Source organism: Helicoverpa zea, chromosome 20 (assembly GCF_022581195.2).
Source record: "Helicoverpa zea isolate HzStark_Cry1AcR chromosome 20, ilHelZeax1.1, whole genome shotgun sequence".
Taxonomy (NCBI): Eukaryota; Metazoa; Arthropoda; class Insecta; order Lepidoptera; family Noctuidae; genus Helicoverpa; species Helicoverpa zea.
In genome coordinates, this window is record NC_061471.1 from 6264305 (window position 1) to 6282225 (window position 17921).

A 17921-nucleotide genomic window follows, 5' to 3' on the forward strand; every position below is an offset into this window, starting at 1 on the left:
AAGAATGACATTATCTCGTGATTTTGTTTATTATATTTTTATATCGATGCTGTAGCACTATGTCATCGATCGATACATATCGACTACGTAATGGACTATCGAATACATTCAAACTAGTTAAACTAAAAATATTGTGAATGTCAGCCTATCAATGAACTACTACTTATCTAATATTTAATTTATTTACTAATTTAATAGTAATTATTGTCATCAGTTTCATGACCAAAAAAATCTCTTTAATCGACCATACTTACCAAGAGACACTCCAGAATCCAGAAATCTTAATCCCCCGTTTTTGTGGTCTTGCGAACCTTACTCAAAATGCTGACGTTACATCGGCACCCATTGTTGACATCGCTGCATTATTCAATTGCTCCATAGTATATATTAGTCGAGAGGTTTCTGGTATGTAATAGTGAGCATTTACAAGTGATGGGGAGCCGCAGTAAACGTTCCTTGTCTCGTTAAGTGGGGGCGCCATCTTAGCAATCTATTGTGTAAGGCGCCTAGGAATATATGCAGAGATCGTGTTTGCTTGCACGTTATTTGGTTACAAAACTATTGGTTGACTGGTCTAGTGGTTGCAAAAGTAAAACAACTTAGGACAAAATGAGCAAATTCGGTAATATGTTTAAAGTAATTTGAAAAAAAAAAAAAAACAATAACCAGAAATCTTTAAAATATAAGTGTTGGTTTTGGCACAGCCGCTTCTTGTAAAACACTGGTACTCAGCTGCATACGATTAGACTGTGAGCGTTTGGAAAAGGCTAGGCAAGCAGATGATGTAGGCATAGTGTCTACTGCGAGATATAATTTAATGCAGTAATCTAATTAAACAGTAAGTATAACTGAACAAGTACTACATTCAGTGACACTCAATTTTAAGTGCCGTTGCCGTAACTTATCACATAAGTATGATAATCACAGTATTTTACATACACATAGGTATATACATACTTTTTGGCTGAGAGGAATGCTCGGCAATGTCTTCTCGGATTTTTAAATGTTCTAAACGAAAAAAAAGAACAGCAAATAGGAAATATTTATCCCGGTATTTGGAAGACGATACATAATAACCTCGGCGATTCATTCCCCCTTTGTACGCAATGTTCTGGCATCTACATAATGAGTATTGTCCTTTATTGTGCCTTCTGTAACTCTGTGTCTCCGTGTCATATGTTTGTCGGTTCTACGGCTTTTATTGTTCGTAACAGCTGTGCTTGTGATCTTTAGTGGTATATGAATAAATAGATAATGCAGGAAAGAAGAGATAGAATTGAGTCCTTCGCTATTATGATGGACCTATTAGACCTATCGGTTGATGGCTGAGAAAGAAATATTTAATTATATTGCTTCTATATAAATTTTTAAATAAGGAATACCAAAATAAAAATAAATACAAACTTTATTCAAATTTAATTTCGCTAAAATTCGCTAAGGCGAGCCAATGGCCTCACTGGAAAGAATGAGAAATTAAGCGGGTAATTTAAAAATGGAATGTGGGGGAATCAATGCAGCGGTGAACACAAATTGTATATTAAATCCCTAGTGATTCCATGAGACACCAATGTCTACTACAACTATAAAATATACGGCATTGGTCATTTGCGAGCGTCTTCGGAAATCATCCATAGACACTCAATTGTGTTCTCTTTTTTAACAAATTTATTTTATTTATTATTTAACAAATATTTGAATCGGAAAAAGACATTCTCAACAAGACTTTTGACGCGAATATACATATTTTAAATGGAGTCAATTCCTCGCAATTATTTTTTTCCTTGGCTGTATGATTTAGTTTCCTTTGCACAGTTTAGTCTGTGGCACCGATTTATATAACATCAAAAACAATCGAATGAATACTTCCCGCGCGCTTTGATCCCGCGCGTTTGTTCATTTGTTTTTTTTTTTTTTTACTGAAAATGATGCGTAGATTATGCAATAGTAATTTCAACCTGTTTTACTTATTACAAGGATCGTAGCACCATAGAAATGGTCAGTTTCGTGGAGTTCTGATAACAATAAAATTACATGGAACTGTCGTGATCTGATGATGAAGCCGGAAGAGAGGCATGCGCATTCCTTGGAGTATCCGTATTATAGCCGTGTATGGGCTTGTTAGAAAAGTCTTATAATGAACTTTGACCGCATTTATAAGCGCGTATTTTTCTTGTGTTTTCTAATTTATTGATTGAACTAATGGTTATATTGTTTGTTGCAGTGCCTCCTCATCAACTGATACTCTACGATAAATCCGGACGGGACGTGTCCGGAGTGGTTGGTCCTTTAGAAGAGGGCAATGAACTCGTCCTCGTGTGTGAGGTTAGAGGAGGTAAGACTTAACACTATTATAATATTATTTTAACATAATCTATCTATCTATATAAATAAAAATGAATTGTTGTTCGTTAGTCTGATTAAAACTCGAGAACGGCTGGGCCGATTGAGCTGATTTTGGTTTTAAAATGTGTGTTGAGGTCCAGGGAAGGTTTGAATGATACGAAGTTCGCGGGATCAGCTAGTTAGGAATAAAAGTACCTAGTAACATATTATTTGTGGGACCTACGTAGTATTAGTTCAAATTTGTCGGTTTTATGTACATATGTTATTAGATTTCTTGGCAAAATAGTTTTGGCGCTCTAAAGTCAGCCACATTTGGCGCCTCTTATGGCTAGCAACCAATTTCGGAGAAGTATTATTATTTAACAGTACCTACCTAACTGTCACTAAGTAGGAATACTATGAAACTTCATATTGACAAAGCAATAGGTTTTTGGGATCTTTCCATTACTTGCGAAAGCTCATTTCAGATATTTAAATATGTATTAGTTAGAAGTAATATCCTACAACATGTTAACTTAATTATTAGCTTTCGTTTAAAAGTAAGTCTTTAGCCTTCTATTTTTGTGCTATAAACCGATTAATATTTGATTTCTCGTAATACTTAAATGTATACTTATACATGGAATTTACCCAGAATTTTCCGAGACTACTCAAAGGAACGGCAACTTAAAGTCAATAAAAAGAAAGTTAATGTTTAAATCTGTTTTAATATTTTTTGCGCTACTCTGCGCTCATAGAAAAAATAAAAATGTTTTGTTTATTTTGGTTTTGGTGTGGTTTTGGTGCAGTGGCAAGAAATTCACCTATAGAATATTTATAATCTTACCTTTTTTGATGTTACTTACTTACATGTACTAACTAAAAATACCTCCGAAATTGCATCAACTTTTTACATTTTATGGTCTTTTCATAAAAAGAGTATCCTGTGTTAGGTACTGAACTCGATTTTATTTTAGCCGAGTAAACAAGTAGGTATGCAAATTAAACATTAATCTGTTATTGATGTTTCCCCTGGGAAACGGGAACAAATATAATGACCACCATAAAATGCTTTGATACCCTAAGTTTTGCAACCAGAAATATCTACTGAACACCAGAAAAATAAAGTCTAAAAATGTAATAGTACCAGCTATTTTAGTCACGACTTCACTTTAAATTGTATTCGACCACCAAATTTAGTAAATGATCACCAACTCTTGACGACCAAATTAATGTATTATTTTTGCCTAAATAAGACACTGTGATTGCCATAAAATGTAGGCTTATTACCAAATAAAGTATTATGATGCCATATTAAGTTATGTGTCCGGCTTGCAATGCATGCGTGAGTGTCAGTATGACGAGTGACAGGGGAAAATGGAAGAAAATGACATATTGCGCCGACGCCAAGTAAAATTGGGAACAGGGCAGGAGAAAGAAGAAGAAGAATGTGTTTCTCAATACACTCTTATCGCACTGTTTAGAGGCATGCAATAGACAATTTTCCACGCTAGTGCAGGAAAAGGGTCCCCATAATGTTATTACATTCATTTTATCATGCCGAACTTATTTTTTTGGAGTCAGTTTACTTAAACAGGATAGCAAGATGTAAAAACTTTTTTGATGGTCATTTACTACTTTTGGTGATCATTTACTACTTTTGGTGATCATTTACTACTTTTGGGATAACAATGATTTTTTTGGACTCATTTTGCTTAAATAGGATAGCAGAATTTAAAAACTTTGGTTATAATCTTACTTTAAAATGGTGGTTTAATTTTGGTGATCATTTACTATTTTTGGCTTACGCATGATTTATTTTGGAGTAATTTCACTTAAATAGGATAGCAAAGTGTTAAAACTTTGGTGATAGTTTTACATTAAAATGCGAGTTTCATTTTGGTGATCATTTACTATTTTTGTCTGCTGTTTGTTACTATATCTGGTGATCAGTTAAACATAAGCCCTGGGAAACTCCTGAAAAAGTATCGGCCTTCTAATTTAAATTATTTATAAATCATAATGGATTACAAAGTGGGGAATGGATACAAAAAGTATGGGAATAAACGAAATGAAAAAAATATAAATGAATACAATATTTTTGACTGCGTAAGCATATTGAAAACTATTGCTTTTAGATAAAAATAAAACTTACTCTAAGCCAAAAATAAATGTTTTTTTTTTAATACCAGTCGTATTAAAGTCCAATAAATAATATTTATTTACAAAACTTTTTTACAAAAAAATTAAACCGACTTCCAAAAACACTAAAAAGCAAAAAAAAATTAATAATTTTAGGTGCATCGGCCTAGAAGTCGGTGTCTAATGGATGTTACTAAGTTAATTTTGCCATTAACCCAAACATTATGTAGCTGCTATCAACCATTAAGGAGTTCCCTAAACTGTACTGCACCTGCATCTCGGACCTTGCAGTGGCAGTCATTACTCATTTCGGTGTAAAGATCTTGTCAACACTAATAAAATAAGCCCAAACACGAGGTAGTTAAGATGTGCCGTTTAGGAGTTCCCTCGATCCTCTGTCGTCTCCATCATCAGATCTGCCCTAAACCTCCATAGTATTGTAGTCTCATCAGATAAACACATAAATATAAAGTTTGTACCCCATGCTCGCCTACAATTTTCAAGAGATGCCCTCGATTTCTCAGGGTTTCCACCATCAGATCCTGATCTGATGACAATGGGACCAAATGACAAGCATACCCTTTCAAATAAAAAAAGAATTTTTGAAATCGGTCCAGGCGTCTTTGAGAAATCGAGTAACAAACATAAAAAAAAAAAAAAAAAAAATACAGCCGAATTGAGAACCTCCTCCTTTTTTTTGAAGTCGGTTGAAAACTATGCACATTTTTATATGAAAACCAAAACCTCAATAGAGCGAGAAATTTAATAAAAGTACGTAAAGTAAGTAAGAATCTCCATAACATAAATCATATGAATATTGTCCTGTCATTACAAAAATTATGGTCAGGCAACAAACGTTAGGGTGTACCCAATTTTACAAATTAATATTAACCGTCCGTTATTTTAATAGGGTGGGGATTAATGAAGAATAATGGGATACTGGCCACTTCCTTAATGTTTTTCTAATTATAGTACAATATATATTCATATTTTAATGGATACGCTTGGCTGTTTCTGGTAACAATATTAAGCACTCGATAATTTTATGTAGCTGAATTAAAATTGTTAACATGCTTTAGAAGTAATAGAAACTTGTTTGACAAGATAAGCCAATTCTGATTATTAAATACCATTATGAAACTGATATCTATAAATAAAAAAGTCACTAAGAAGCTAATTAACTACCAATCACGTTATGATTGGCAGACTCGACTACAAAGGGATCGAAAACACAAATCTTTAAAGATCATTGGTACATACATAGACGCGATTATAGTGACGAAAATATTAGAAAGTTTAAAGAATGCATTCAAAATTTGACGTTTCATGACGTCTTTATGTGTTCCGATCCCAATAACGCATTTAATGAGTTCCATGACCTGGTACAAATTATTCTATGACTTATGTTTTCCCATTAATAAAGTAAAAGTTTCTGCCATTAAAAGACCAAAGTGGATAACAAAGGGACTCAAGAAATGTGCCAAACGGAAAAGGGACATGTTATGGGAATATCGAAAGTCACCCAACCTAGAGAACAAAAATAAACTAAAAACATACACGTATAGATTAAAACACATAGTCAAACAAACACAAAAAGCACAAAATAGTCATTTTATAGAGACTTCTGAAAACAAAAGCAAAGCTACGTGGAGGATAATAAATAAAGAGAAAACAAACCACCCAAAAGAAGGAATAGACAGCATAACGATAGACAATAACATTATAAACAGACCAGAACAAATAGCGAAATCATTCAATGACTATTTTATAAATCAAATTCAATCTGAGAATGACATTGACCACAATTTATTGACATTAAATACAAATTCTAATTCAATATTCATGACACCCACAATCCCATTTGACATTATTAAAATAATTAACTCTCTCAAAAATACCAATAGTGCTGGTTATGATGACATAATCACTAAAGTTATTAAAGCTACAGCGACCACCATTGCACCGATACTAAGCCACATTATTAACAATTGTATTGAGAAAGGTGTATTTCCAGAACGACTAAAAACTTCAGTAATTAAACCCTTGTTCAAAAAAGGAGACAAGCGAGACCCAAGCAACTATAGACCTATAGCACTCATTCCTGTCTTTTCTAAAATTTTTGAAAAAATACTTCATAAAAATATATATTCCTTTCTTGAAACCAACAAAATCCTAACCAAAGAACAATACGGTTTCAGAAAAAATAAAAGTATTAACTCTGCTACATATGCGCTTGTTGAACACGTATTGACTAATATGGACAATAGAACTCCTGTTGTTGCATTATTTATGGATATGTCAAAGGACTTTGACCACGTTAGCCATTATTTACTACTAAATAAGTTGGAAAAATATGGCATTAGAGGCAACATCTTGGAACTAATTAAATCGTATCTTACGAATCGGCAACAATTTGTATCTATAAATAAAATCAACAATTTTACAAAAACAGAGATTACATATACTTCTGAACCTCGTACATGCTTATTCGGGGTACCACAGGGTGGCGTTCTTGCACCATTACTTTTCATAGTATATATTAATGACATGCCTAAAATTATTAATAATCCAAGTATATTATTTGCAGACGACAGCACGATATTATTTAAGAGTCAGAGTGATGAGACATTCGAAAAAGAGATAAACGATGATGTTAAAAACGTAATAAACTGGCTAATTGAAAATAATCTAAAAATTAATATAGAAAAAACAAATTTTATTTCATTTGAACAAAGAACCGGAAATAAAAAACTAGATGTTAGATATGGTAACAAAATTATTCGGGACACTGATCACACAAAATTCTTAGGCATCTGGATTGATAGAAACATGAACTGGAAAGTACATATTGAAAAAGTATGCAAAAAACTAAGCCAGTGTTCCTATAGTCTCTTTAATCTAAGAAAGGTTTCAAATCAGGCAACTCTTCTAATGGCCTACCACGGATATGTGTCATCAACTCTGCGCTATGGTCTCATATTTTGGGGGAACTCACCTGACAGAGAAATGGCATTTAAAGCACAGAAAAAATGCATAAGAGCAATATGTGAGCAATATGTGTGGTATACAAAGCACCGATAGCTGTAAGCCACATTTTCAAAAACTTAAATTACTGACACTTCCATGTCTTTATATATATGAAGTAACCAGCTTTGTTAAAGAAAATATACATCTTTATAGCCACCCAAAGAGCATACGCTGCAAAAATATGATATGTACAACACGCCACAAAAAGGCTCTACTTAGTAAAAATCTGTACCGAAGCATATTTTAAATATCGAAAATAAAGATTTATTCAAAAAACGTTTATATGAATTCTTAGTTACAAAATGCTATTACTCAATTAACGAATATCTAAATGACAGATACCAAACATAATAAATTTATTGTAACAAATTAATAATATTGACTTTGTATTAATAATGACAAATTAATTATATTGACTTTGAATTAATAATAACAAATTAATAATGATGACATAAAATGCATGTATTTGTACGCTTCAATGCAAGACATAGATGGACTAATATTATAATGACATTGAACCACCTTTTTAAACATATGTTTACAAATAAAGATTTCATTTTCATTTTCATTTATTATCCTTACCTTTAGTTACATACCTAGCTAAAATGAAAACCAAACCGTAGGTACATACCAAGCTTGCCGGGGCTGCGGGTTGTTCGAAAGAGATACCGCGGCCCTGGTACATAAAAGGCCTATGACGGAACACGACGGTTTTTAGTCAGTAAGAGTCTGACACTCCCTCACCGCTGCTAACCCACAGCGGGAGGGGTCATTTGATGATTTTTGACGTCGGAAAAAAAAAAAAGGTACATACCAAGCTTAACAGCCATTAGGTCCGTACACCCACGTTCCGTTTTCCCAGATTTACGTTACTTTTAGTGTTAAAAACTATCTCATTCAACCTCAGACCTTGACTCCATTTCGATACGTGTCGAGCACGGAGCGTGTGTCACGCAGACAAGGGCGGATCCAGCTTCGGCACCAGGGGGGGGTCACAAAGTCGTGGTCAAGTCACAAAAAATATTATATTGTAGCGTATAGATCTGTTAATATTAAAAGTAGTATATAGTATAAATACAAAAAGCGCGATCGTAGCGAGCTCGAAATTTTTACGAATGTGAAGAAAAGTGTTTTCATGTAGAAAATGGCCCGAGCAGAGTGAGCGCAATTTCTCGTATTTATACTACACACACGTGCCAAACAAAAAAGCGCGAGCGAAGCGAGCGCGAAAATTTTTGTTCAGGTCGAGGACTAAGGTTAAAAAAGTGTTTTTATGTAGAAAATGGTCCGAGCTGAGCGAACGCGATTTCTTGGACAGAATCACAGACGTTAAATTGAAAAAGCGCGCGCGACGCGCCCGCGAAAATTTTTTTTCAGTTCGAGGACTAAAAGTAGATGAAAACGCTTTCTTGCTGTATAACAAATAGACAGCACAAATACAAGAAAGTGCGATCATAGCAAGCGCGAGAATTTTTTCAGGTTGAAGACTAAACGTTTGAAAAGTATTGTGTACGTAGAAAAGGGCGCGTACGGTTTTTTTATTGCAGCAACAGTAAAACATTTTCTGTGAAAACTTCAATTGTCTTAAGTAAGGGTAATGGTAAGGGTTCATGAGATCAGGGCCGTCTCTAGCTCATGTAGCGCCTCGGTGCAATCATCACCCAAGCGCCACTTATGTATCTATTGAAAGATTTTGAGTAGTACATACAATATGTACTACTCAAAATCAAAAGGAATATAAATAAGAACGTTCTAACGAAAGTCACTTTTTTGGTAGGTAAAGGACTTATAAAAATGTTTCCGAATCATTGTAGGCTCAAACTGTTGGCCAGATTTAAGTTATGAAAGTCGAGACAGGACTACGTTATGGCGCGACGATGAGCGCGAGCGAAGCGAGCGCGCAAATTTTTTTAATTTTGGGACACAAAAAGTTCATAAGTTTTAAAAAGCGCTGTAAAGTAACAAGCAGTCGGAAGCGCAAACTGTTTTGTTTTTGAGGACTCCATTAATATTTTTTTTTGTTATATTTGACTTATGAAGTTATCAAAGCAAGGTATAAATGATATTGCGCGAGCGAAGCGAGCGCGAAATTTTTTGAACCTACGACACAAAAGCACCTGATTAAATACATTGTAAAGCAACAAGTAGCCGCGAGCGCAGCGAGCGCGAACTTTTTTGAATTATTTGTTTGAAGACTCACAAATCAGACTGGGAATTACGTACAAATAAAAAGGAACCGTGATTAGAGAGAGTGCCATTTGTGTTCGTTGATTCGGTGCGTCATTAAAAATAATAAATAATCAGAAATACAGTACAGACATAGTCATTTACTCGCGAGCGTAGCGAGCTAGAATTTTTTCACTTAGTTGGAGGATGTTAAAAGTTAAAAATAATCAAAATGATCGATCCAACAAAGCGAAGGCGACTTTTTTGTCAGTATCATGATACAATGTGGAACTTCCTTATCGAACGGGTGTAATTTCTTCGAAATTTCCTGGTGGTGGGGCGTCCCGCGGCGCCCCTGAGACCGAGGCGCCCGGGTTATTCGCACACCCTGCACCATAGGTTAAGACGGCCCTGCATGAGATACAGCATGTAATGTAGACAACCCGGACAGCGGATTCTTAGTAACAGGATCCCGTTTCCTCCTTTTGGGTACGGATAAAGAGTAAATAAAGAATAGAGAGTGAGCGTTGCGAGCACGAATTCTTCAGCAAAACTACTCTACCTGTAACTATGTAGGTATCTACCTATTCACTCGGATTAAAAATGATCTTATACTTATAACAAAAACTGAAAACATCGTGTTTAACCATTTCAATTATTGGTCCCCTTAGGTCCTGAACCTGGCCCAGGGGGGGGTCATGACCTTGTGACCTACCCCCTGGATCCGCCGTTGCACGCAGAACGTGTAAAAGCTTTTAAATAGTACTTATACCTTCTAGAGCAGGTACATTCGCTACTATATTATAGCATAATGTTAACTTTCAAGTAGGTAATTATTTCGTGTTATTTCAGTTAACCATATACCTACGTAACTTTCGTGGGTGTTATTCTAAAATAAGGATCGTTCCTTAGATATCATCTTACCCCATAAACGTAACGAACACCGTAATAAATAGTCAGCTATCATCATAAATATCTATGTAAAATCACACCACTTACCGTATTACAAACATAAAACTATCAAAGTAAGTACATGTTCACAAATCACGACGGTATCAGTCAAGGAATAAGCATAAGTTCTACCCCAAGTGGTAGATGAGAAATTAAAGCGATTACTTTGATATATCGCTCTTAAACTTACCGATAAGTCACTCTCTGAGAGATCGGCTCCAAATGGCACCCGGTGTAAAGTTATCCATCGCCTCAAGATACGCCAGTGGGGTGGGAGAATGGGCGGGAAATGGCGCCAAAACATTTTGCAAACTTTATATCAATTATCTTTGTGCCAATCTACGAGCTTTTTATTATATTGGGCCTATTTTAACAGATTAATAAGCGTTGAATTTGATTTGTCTTTACATTTTAATAATACTCAAAAGTAAATTAAAGCATTGACATAGAGTAAGTTATAGCTACCAATGTACGTACGCTGTCGTATAAATAACCAAAAAGATATATCTAGTCTTTCTCTGGCCAATCATCCAATAAAAACAGACACAAAAAACAAAATGAATAACATTCCCTTGCTAAACACTAAGGCTGACTTACACTTAGCTTCATTTTATTATTCGTATAAAAAGCGAAAAAGGACGGCGCAGTACTTGAGTAAATAAATAAAGTCTAACACAAACAAAGGGAGATAAACGAATTGAAAGAAGATGCCTCGTTTACTTCATTATGTACAGTGCCAGTAAAGAGACATGTGTCAATTCACACTTATACGTTTGATTGATTATCTACGGAGTCCTGCCGTAATGTATGGTGCTTCGTTTAAGCGTTCCACTGGCCTATATACTCGTACCTTTATACAAAAAATTTTGAAAGCATGTTAAGCGCATAGGTTGCCCACCTTTTTATCTCCGTCGTATGAACTAGTACGAAATCAAAAATCTACTGGCGCGTTAGAACAGAAATAAACACTGCTTTTCAATCAGGTTTAGCCAACTATAAAAACAATATTCGATAAAGTCGAAATACTTAACTTAATTTAAAAATAGGCTCAACCTAAATAAAGTAGAATAAGTTAATTGAGTGATGGCTTTTTAATATTTTGACTTGGTACGACTTTATTACTTTTGTTATAAATTATATAAGTGCTTCATCATAATCATTTAAGCATTAAAACCAGATAGAAAAATACTTAGATTAATGTTTAGATATAAATCAGAAACTTCTGTTTACATTCGATTACTCTTGTGTACTCAGATATTGTTATTGCAAGTCTTAGCAAAACTTACTTTGATTATTAAAGTTCGAAATATAAACTTTGAGTAAGATTCACACAACAGGCTTTATGGTAGTAGTATCAACAGTTTCTGTAACAAAACTTATAATATGATTCGGAGCAAAACCTTCTTATCTAAATCGCAACTAATCCTTGGAGCGCTTAATGTTTCGAGACGGAATTATGCATAGCCCTTGGGATTAGCGGCTTGTCATCCCGTGTCGGCCTAAAACGACTCAGCTAGATCATTTTCATGGTACAATGTGAGGACAAATAGCTAGTCTCCTAAAATGGCTGTACTTTACAAATATTACAACTGAAATTCTAGGAAACTCAAAATTAGTTAAAACTAGCTAAGCACGGAAATCTAGGTGCACTAATTGACCACTACTCACGACAAAGAAGTTCACATTCATCCAGGAGTTTATGCGGTATTGATATATTAATATCAGAACCTAATTATGCAATTCTACAGCTAATTTGGTATATGTATGTATCATATTACTCACGTCCTATTTCGCATAACAATACCTTCTAGATACGCAGATTATCTTACCAACTTACCAGTACTAGGAAACTCATTACAAGTTCAGTCTTAATTTAGCCTCCCAGAAATAACGCTTAGCAATTTTCCTTGTAATCATTGTTTACCTCAATACCTTGATTCGACGGCTGGTACGTCTCACAGTGCCTTCGGCGGAGGCCCGACAAGAAGTTGAGGAACAAGTAAGTTTGGGAGTAAGTGGCGTGGAATGATCAATAGCGCTGGGTCGGCCGGCCGCCGCGATAACATAATTACTGACGGAGCCTCGCCCTACGACAGACGCCTTAACATTGTTTCAGGCCCATAATCTATTGGCCTTTTTATGGGCTATTTTTCTTTTGTGGAGTGAATTTAGAAGGGATAGTAAAAGAGTTGTTTATCTGTATCGAAGTTGTTCTCTTTTCCTGTTCGAACGGAAAAGTTTTTGTGTATTTGTTCTTTGACCTTTGAAGTAGCAATAAGGTCGAGCTATTTAGAAAAATATGTTCACTGAGGGTTTTTGGCCGCTCTCACTTTATCTGACCTTAGCAAAGTCATTGTAAATACAAATTGATGGTAAAATATGGACAGTTTAATTTTCATTCCCTACTAGCATCCTGCTAAAATATGTTTCTCCAACTTTGTATTTCACAAAGATATTCGACTCGTTCGCTTTGAATTCATAAAAGAGTTCCGTAAAATATTCCCCAATCATAGTCAAAAGCGCATTGTTACTGCTCATAACGAAAATACTCGTATTCCAAGAGATAGCTCTCAACAACTTCGCGACTTGCATTTCATGCTGCGTTATGATGCATTTTTAACCTTTATAGCTACAGTGCATGTCGCGTAACATTTATTTACGACTTGGGGTTGGTAGGTAGGGATGTAAAACGCACGTGGAACTCGCTTTGGCTAAAGTTGGTGAAGTTTGTTCCCACGTGTGTGGAATTGTGATGGGTTGACCCGCTGAGGACGATGCCCGCGGGACTGTATGATATATTATGTGTGACGGTACCAAACGGTGTATAGAGGATTGTGAAACAGACTGCTGTATCTTTGCAATTTAAATTATATGAAAACAATGATCTCTACGAACTTAGCTCTTGCTGTCAGATTTACCTGTATACTGTGTATGGAAAAATTTACCTGTTACCTACTTATAATCTTTCTGTTGATATTAATTTGAGCGCAGCTTTGAAGCGGTAATCAAATGAAAATGCATAATCTCTTTTATAACAGTTTGATATTTTTTGACAGCAGGTATTTACATCAACGATTTGACCTCTACTCTAAACTATATATAACCTCAATTTTTTCCTTCAAAAAACGAAAAACAAGCAAACAAACACACATTTAAGTTAACTTACTTCAGCAGTGCAGTCGCTGAGCGTGCTCCAGTTATTAATAACTGGTCATGAAAAGTAATAGGACGATCAAGAAATATGTCCTCAAGCCATTCTCGGAGGCGCACTGGCAGTCCTCCAAAGTTCGTGGCACAACTTGCCTCGGTATATGATAAGATCTACTGGCTACAGTTTCGCGTGTTAAGTTTTTTTTTTCTAAGAAGTGTTACATACGTATACGTGCAATTATAGGCACCTTTTTGAATATGTGCATAGAATATGTTAAAGGACGATGGGCGTTTTGGTACCCTGTCCAACAGTGTTGATTCTAGTACCATTGCGTAGGTCTTGGCAAGCCAAAAAATGTTTACTATGACGACTAGTCCCAATTCCTTGTCCATTTCGCGTGACATCGACTAATAGAATGTATAATGTTCATAAATCATCAACGTAGATGTAGTTCTTAAATCCAACTGTATTGAATAAAAACTGGTAAAGTAACAAAAAAACAAGAATTTGGCCTTCTTAGAATGTTTGCCTGCCCACTGCTTTAAAAAAAGTCTGTGTGCAAACCTTTGCAGTTCACGCAGAATATAGCTTATGTATTTGATGAAAGTCTTTCAGTATTTACAATCAATTAATGTTTAATGATTATCGTGTTTAAATAACAGGTTTTTTTTATTTCATATAATGTGTAGGTACATGGAAGCCAGTATGTTTAAAGATAGTATGTAACTAAAATGATTAGTTGTGTTTTCAGAAATGTTTTGAACTGTTGTCAAATCAGATGACGATTGTGTTTCCGTAGTATGACTCCATAGACTATTACAACCTTTAGATTATAATAGAGTGTATCTCAAACAATTTAAGATGTCTATTAACTGAGTTTAAAATTATTATACTGACGACATATGCCTCTTAATGAATTTGCATATATGGATGACATACTTGTTTCTATGTCGATTTAATTTTTGTCGTTACTCGGATCGGACAGCTAATTGAGGCAAGCCCCATAGTTTTTATTATTGTTCACGTAAATACCTTTCTAATGATATATCATACGTTACTGTTGGAGCGGGTACCAAATCCCATACAAAGTGCCCATTGTCCTTTTGACAGGCTTTGGCTTTTGCAAGATTGTTATGTGAAAGTCAAATATTTTCAATTAGCACTTATAAATCTCAAGAATATAAAAAAGGTTGATTCTAGTAACCAATAATAAAAAAAAATCTGAATATGGTGAAAAACGGAACGGAAAAATAAATTACCATCCAAGTTACTCTTTTAGGAATATTTTTACCATGGAAATACGTGCGATTCTTTAATATTTACCAAAAAAAGCAACAACTTAGACATCGACTTCAAAATACATTGGTTTCTATTCGTAGTCCGCAAATAATATCTTTACTCTAATCCGACATTACTTACAATAAAAATAACTCTAACACCACATTTTGGCAATCATCAACATGACTGTTCATACCTTACCCTTTTGGCATACTTCCAAACTTTTCCTTTACCATTGCACTTTTCTAGAACTTTCCTAAAATGTTCCTGCTATTTGTCGACAGGTCGTCCAGCGCCTACAGTGATGTGGCTGATAGATGGCACTCCGGCGCCGCAGTATGTTGGAGAGAAAACTGACACACACGTGGTGGTGAACCGGTTAGAACTGCCTCACGTGAGAAGAACACATCTCAACACCACGTTTCGGTGTCGAGCGTCAAATACGAACCTCGTTAGTCCTCAAGAGAAGACTGTTAGACTAGAGATGAATTGTGAGTTGTTATACCTTTTTTGTAACTATTTTTAACTTGTAATCTTAACAATGTGCGTACTTGTGTAATGAAGGGAATAGAAGTCTTTTTACAGACGCGATTAGTGAGGAAAGAATTTTAAAGAGCGTAACCCTCTGAAGAACTATAAATTATAAGTTACGGAATACAAATAACTTCACCAAAATCAGAAGGTATAAACAGTCCAATATCTTTTGAAATAATATTAATGTCAAGCTTCACAAACGTTGACAGCTTTAATATAAGCTCGTCGCCACAAACTTGCATGTAGATATGAAATATTACGGCCTGAATAGTGAACACGAACCTACTTGCAGTCATATAGTGAGAATCAACGGCGACCACAATTTATAAAGTTATGACGTACTGTGGTCAACACATCGGCCACAGACCATTAAAATTTTACATACCTTGCTTTATGTTGCAAGAGCTGGGCGTATTTTTTTTACTTTTTAATGCGATAACGCTCGCTGAGGGCAGGTCTTGCATGTGATTAATGCTGTATATTGTGTCAATTTGTATACTGTTGTTAAAATGTATAGGGTTCAATCAGAACGTGAACTTCTAGTGTTAAAAGTAGGTAGATATTGCTATGGTCAACCACAAACTTCATTAATTACAAAAACTGAAAAAGTTGAAATTGTTATACAAATATAAAAATATATTTTACTGTAAAACGGTTTGCTGGAAATCGGCAACAAGTAGTAATTATACTCGATTTGAATTGAGAGTTCAAATTACACTTCCGTGAACACAAATTACTGTGCGATTTAAACATTTCTGTTTATTATTTCAGCACGAATTGCAAAGAAACTTGTAGCATTAACAATTCACTTAATGAATCTTTCAAAGCTTTGAAAAAAAGTCCGAATAAATTAGAGCATTAAAATATTTTAATGTAAACTTGTACTTTATAAATTACGGTGACATTTTACCCTGGGTACAGCTCTAAATTTTAAACTGTGTCACAAAATTCTGAAAATGTATCCGAACATAGTCCCGGAGCAACAACGCGGGTTTGAAGTTTTTATTTTTATTTGTAACTGTGAATAATTTGCACAGTGCGACCGACGCTGGTGGAGATATTAAACAAGCCAGCTACGTTATCATCGGAACGTTACGTCACACTGACGTGCATGTCGGAGGGTAGCCGGCCACCGGCGCAGCTCACCTGGTACAAGGATAACAGAATATTTAAAAGAGGAAAGGTAAGCATTTTATGAGAGCGTGATTTTTTTTTTTTCGTTTTTATGTCAGCCTTGCCGTTAATGTGGCATGTTTATCTGCACCGTTCGGAGAGTTGGTATGGTATCGTGATGCCTACTTTTTACTTTGATTTCCTGGTCAAGGAGCAATTTAAAGAGGGTGCGTTTAGCTTGCGTTCAAGCCCATGTCATTTTACAGCTCCTTTAAGGTCTATAAGAAGTATTTCCTATAATGTTTCTCCTGTCTACTAAATGAGCTCTACTGATAAACAAATTGTTCCTAGATAATAGAATCCATGAACGAGACGTGGGTTCGGAGTCAGGTGCAGTTCATGCCGTTGCCAGAAGACGATGGCGTGCAGCTCAAGTGTCAAGCCGACAACAACGCACTGCCTGGACAGAGTCTTGAAGACTCCTTCAAATTGGATGTTGTGTGTAAGTATGAGTTTGAAGTTATGTGTGTAGTATTTTGCAGGTAGACTGCCTCGTTGATCTAGCGGTCGCAAGCGCAGCTGCTTTGTTGAGGTCTCGGGTTCGATTCTCGGGTCGGGCCGAAGTCGCTTTGTGGGTTTTCTTAAACTTTCACAAAGCACCCCTTAGTCTGGAAGTTGGTGATTGATTCACCCGTGCATCGGAGAGCACGTAAATGTCGGTCCTGCGCCTGATCTCTTTCCGGTCGTGTTGGATTGCCGTCTCTTGGGGTTATGAGAGTGAAGGAATAGGCAGTGCACCTGTGTCTGCACAAATGCTCGTGCACTATAATATGTCCTGCACAGCTGGCTGATCTCCTTAAATGAGAACAGCCACCGTGGCCGCAATACTACGGAAGTTAGTAAATGCTATAGCTTGTCATTGTCAACAGTGACTATCCTATGGTACCACGCGGGTGTGCGGGGGCGTGACTGTCTATACGTTACATAGGTTTGAGTGAAAAGTCCTACAAAAAGGGGAAATCAAAAGTTTTGTATTCCAATAACACATATTTTCTGTGTAACATAATATGTTACATCAAACAAAAACAAAGATATTTCGTATTTATGTTCCACTATTTCCCTGTATCGTAATATAACGTCCTTAGGTAATACACGCGGCTGATGGAGGGATTTCATAGCAAATGACACATTTTCCTGTCCATTCTCGTTCCACTCGCGTTTTGCCACGAAGAGCCTT

At 35.6% G+C, this 17921-nt stretch overlaps 1 protein-coding gene across 3 annotated transcripts in view; it reads left to right on the forward strand.

Moving 5' to 3' along the window:
• LOC124640400 (hemicentin-1-like) overlaps positions 1-17921 on the forward strand; it is a 67390-nt gene that overhangs the window by 29082 nt on the left and 20387 nt on the right. For all 3 annotated transcript variants that reach the window (XM_047178161.1, XM_047178160.1, XM_047178162.1), the window contains exons 4-7: positions 2222-2332; positions 15322-15528; positions 16609-16754; positions 17036-17186. In XM_047178161.1, the coding sequence (XP_047034117.1) occupies positions 2222-2332; positions 15322-15528; positions 16609-16754; positions 17036-17186 (615 nt within the window). The remainder of the gene's footprint in view (positions 1-2221; positions 2333-15321; positions 15529-16608; positions 16755-17035; positions 17187-17921) is intronic.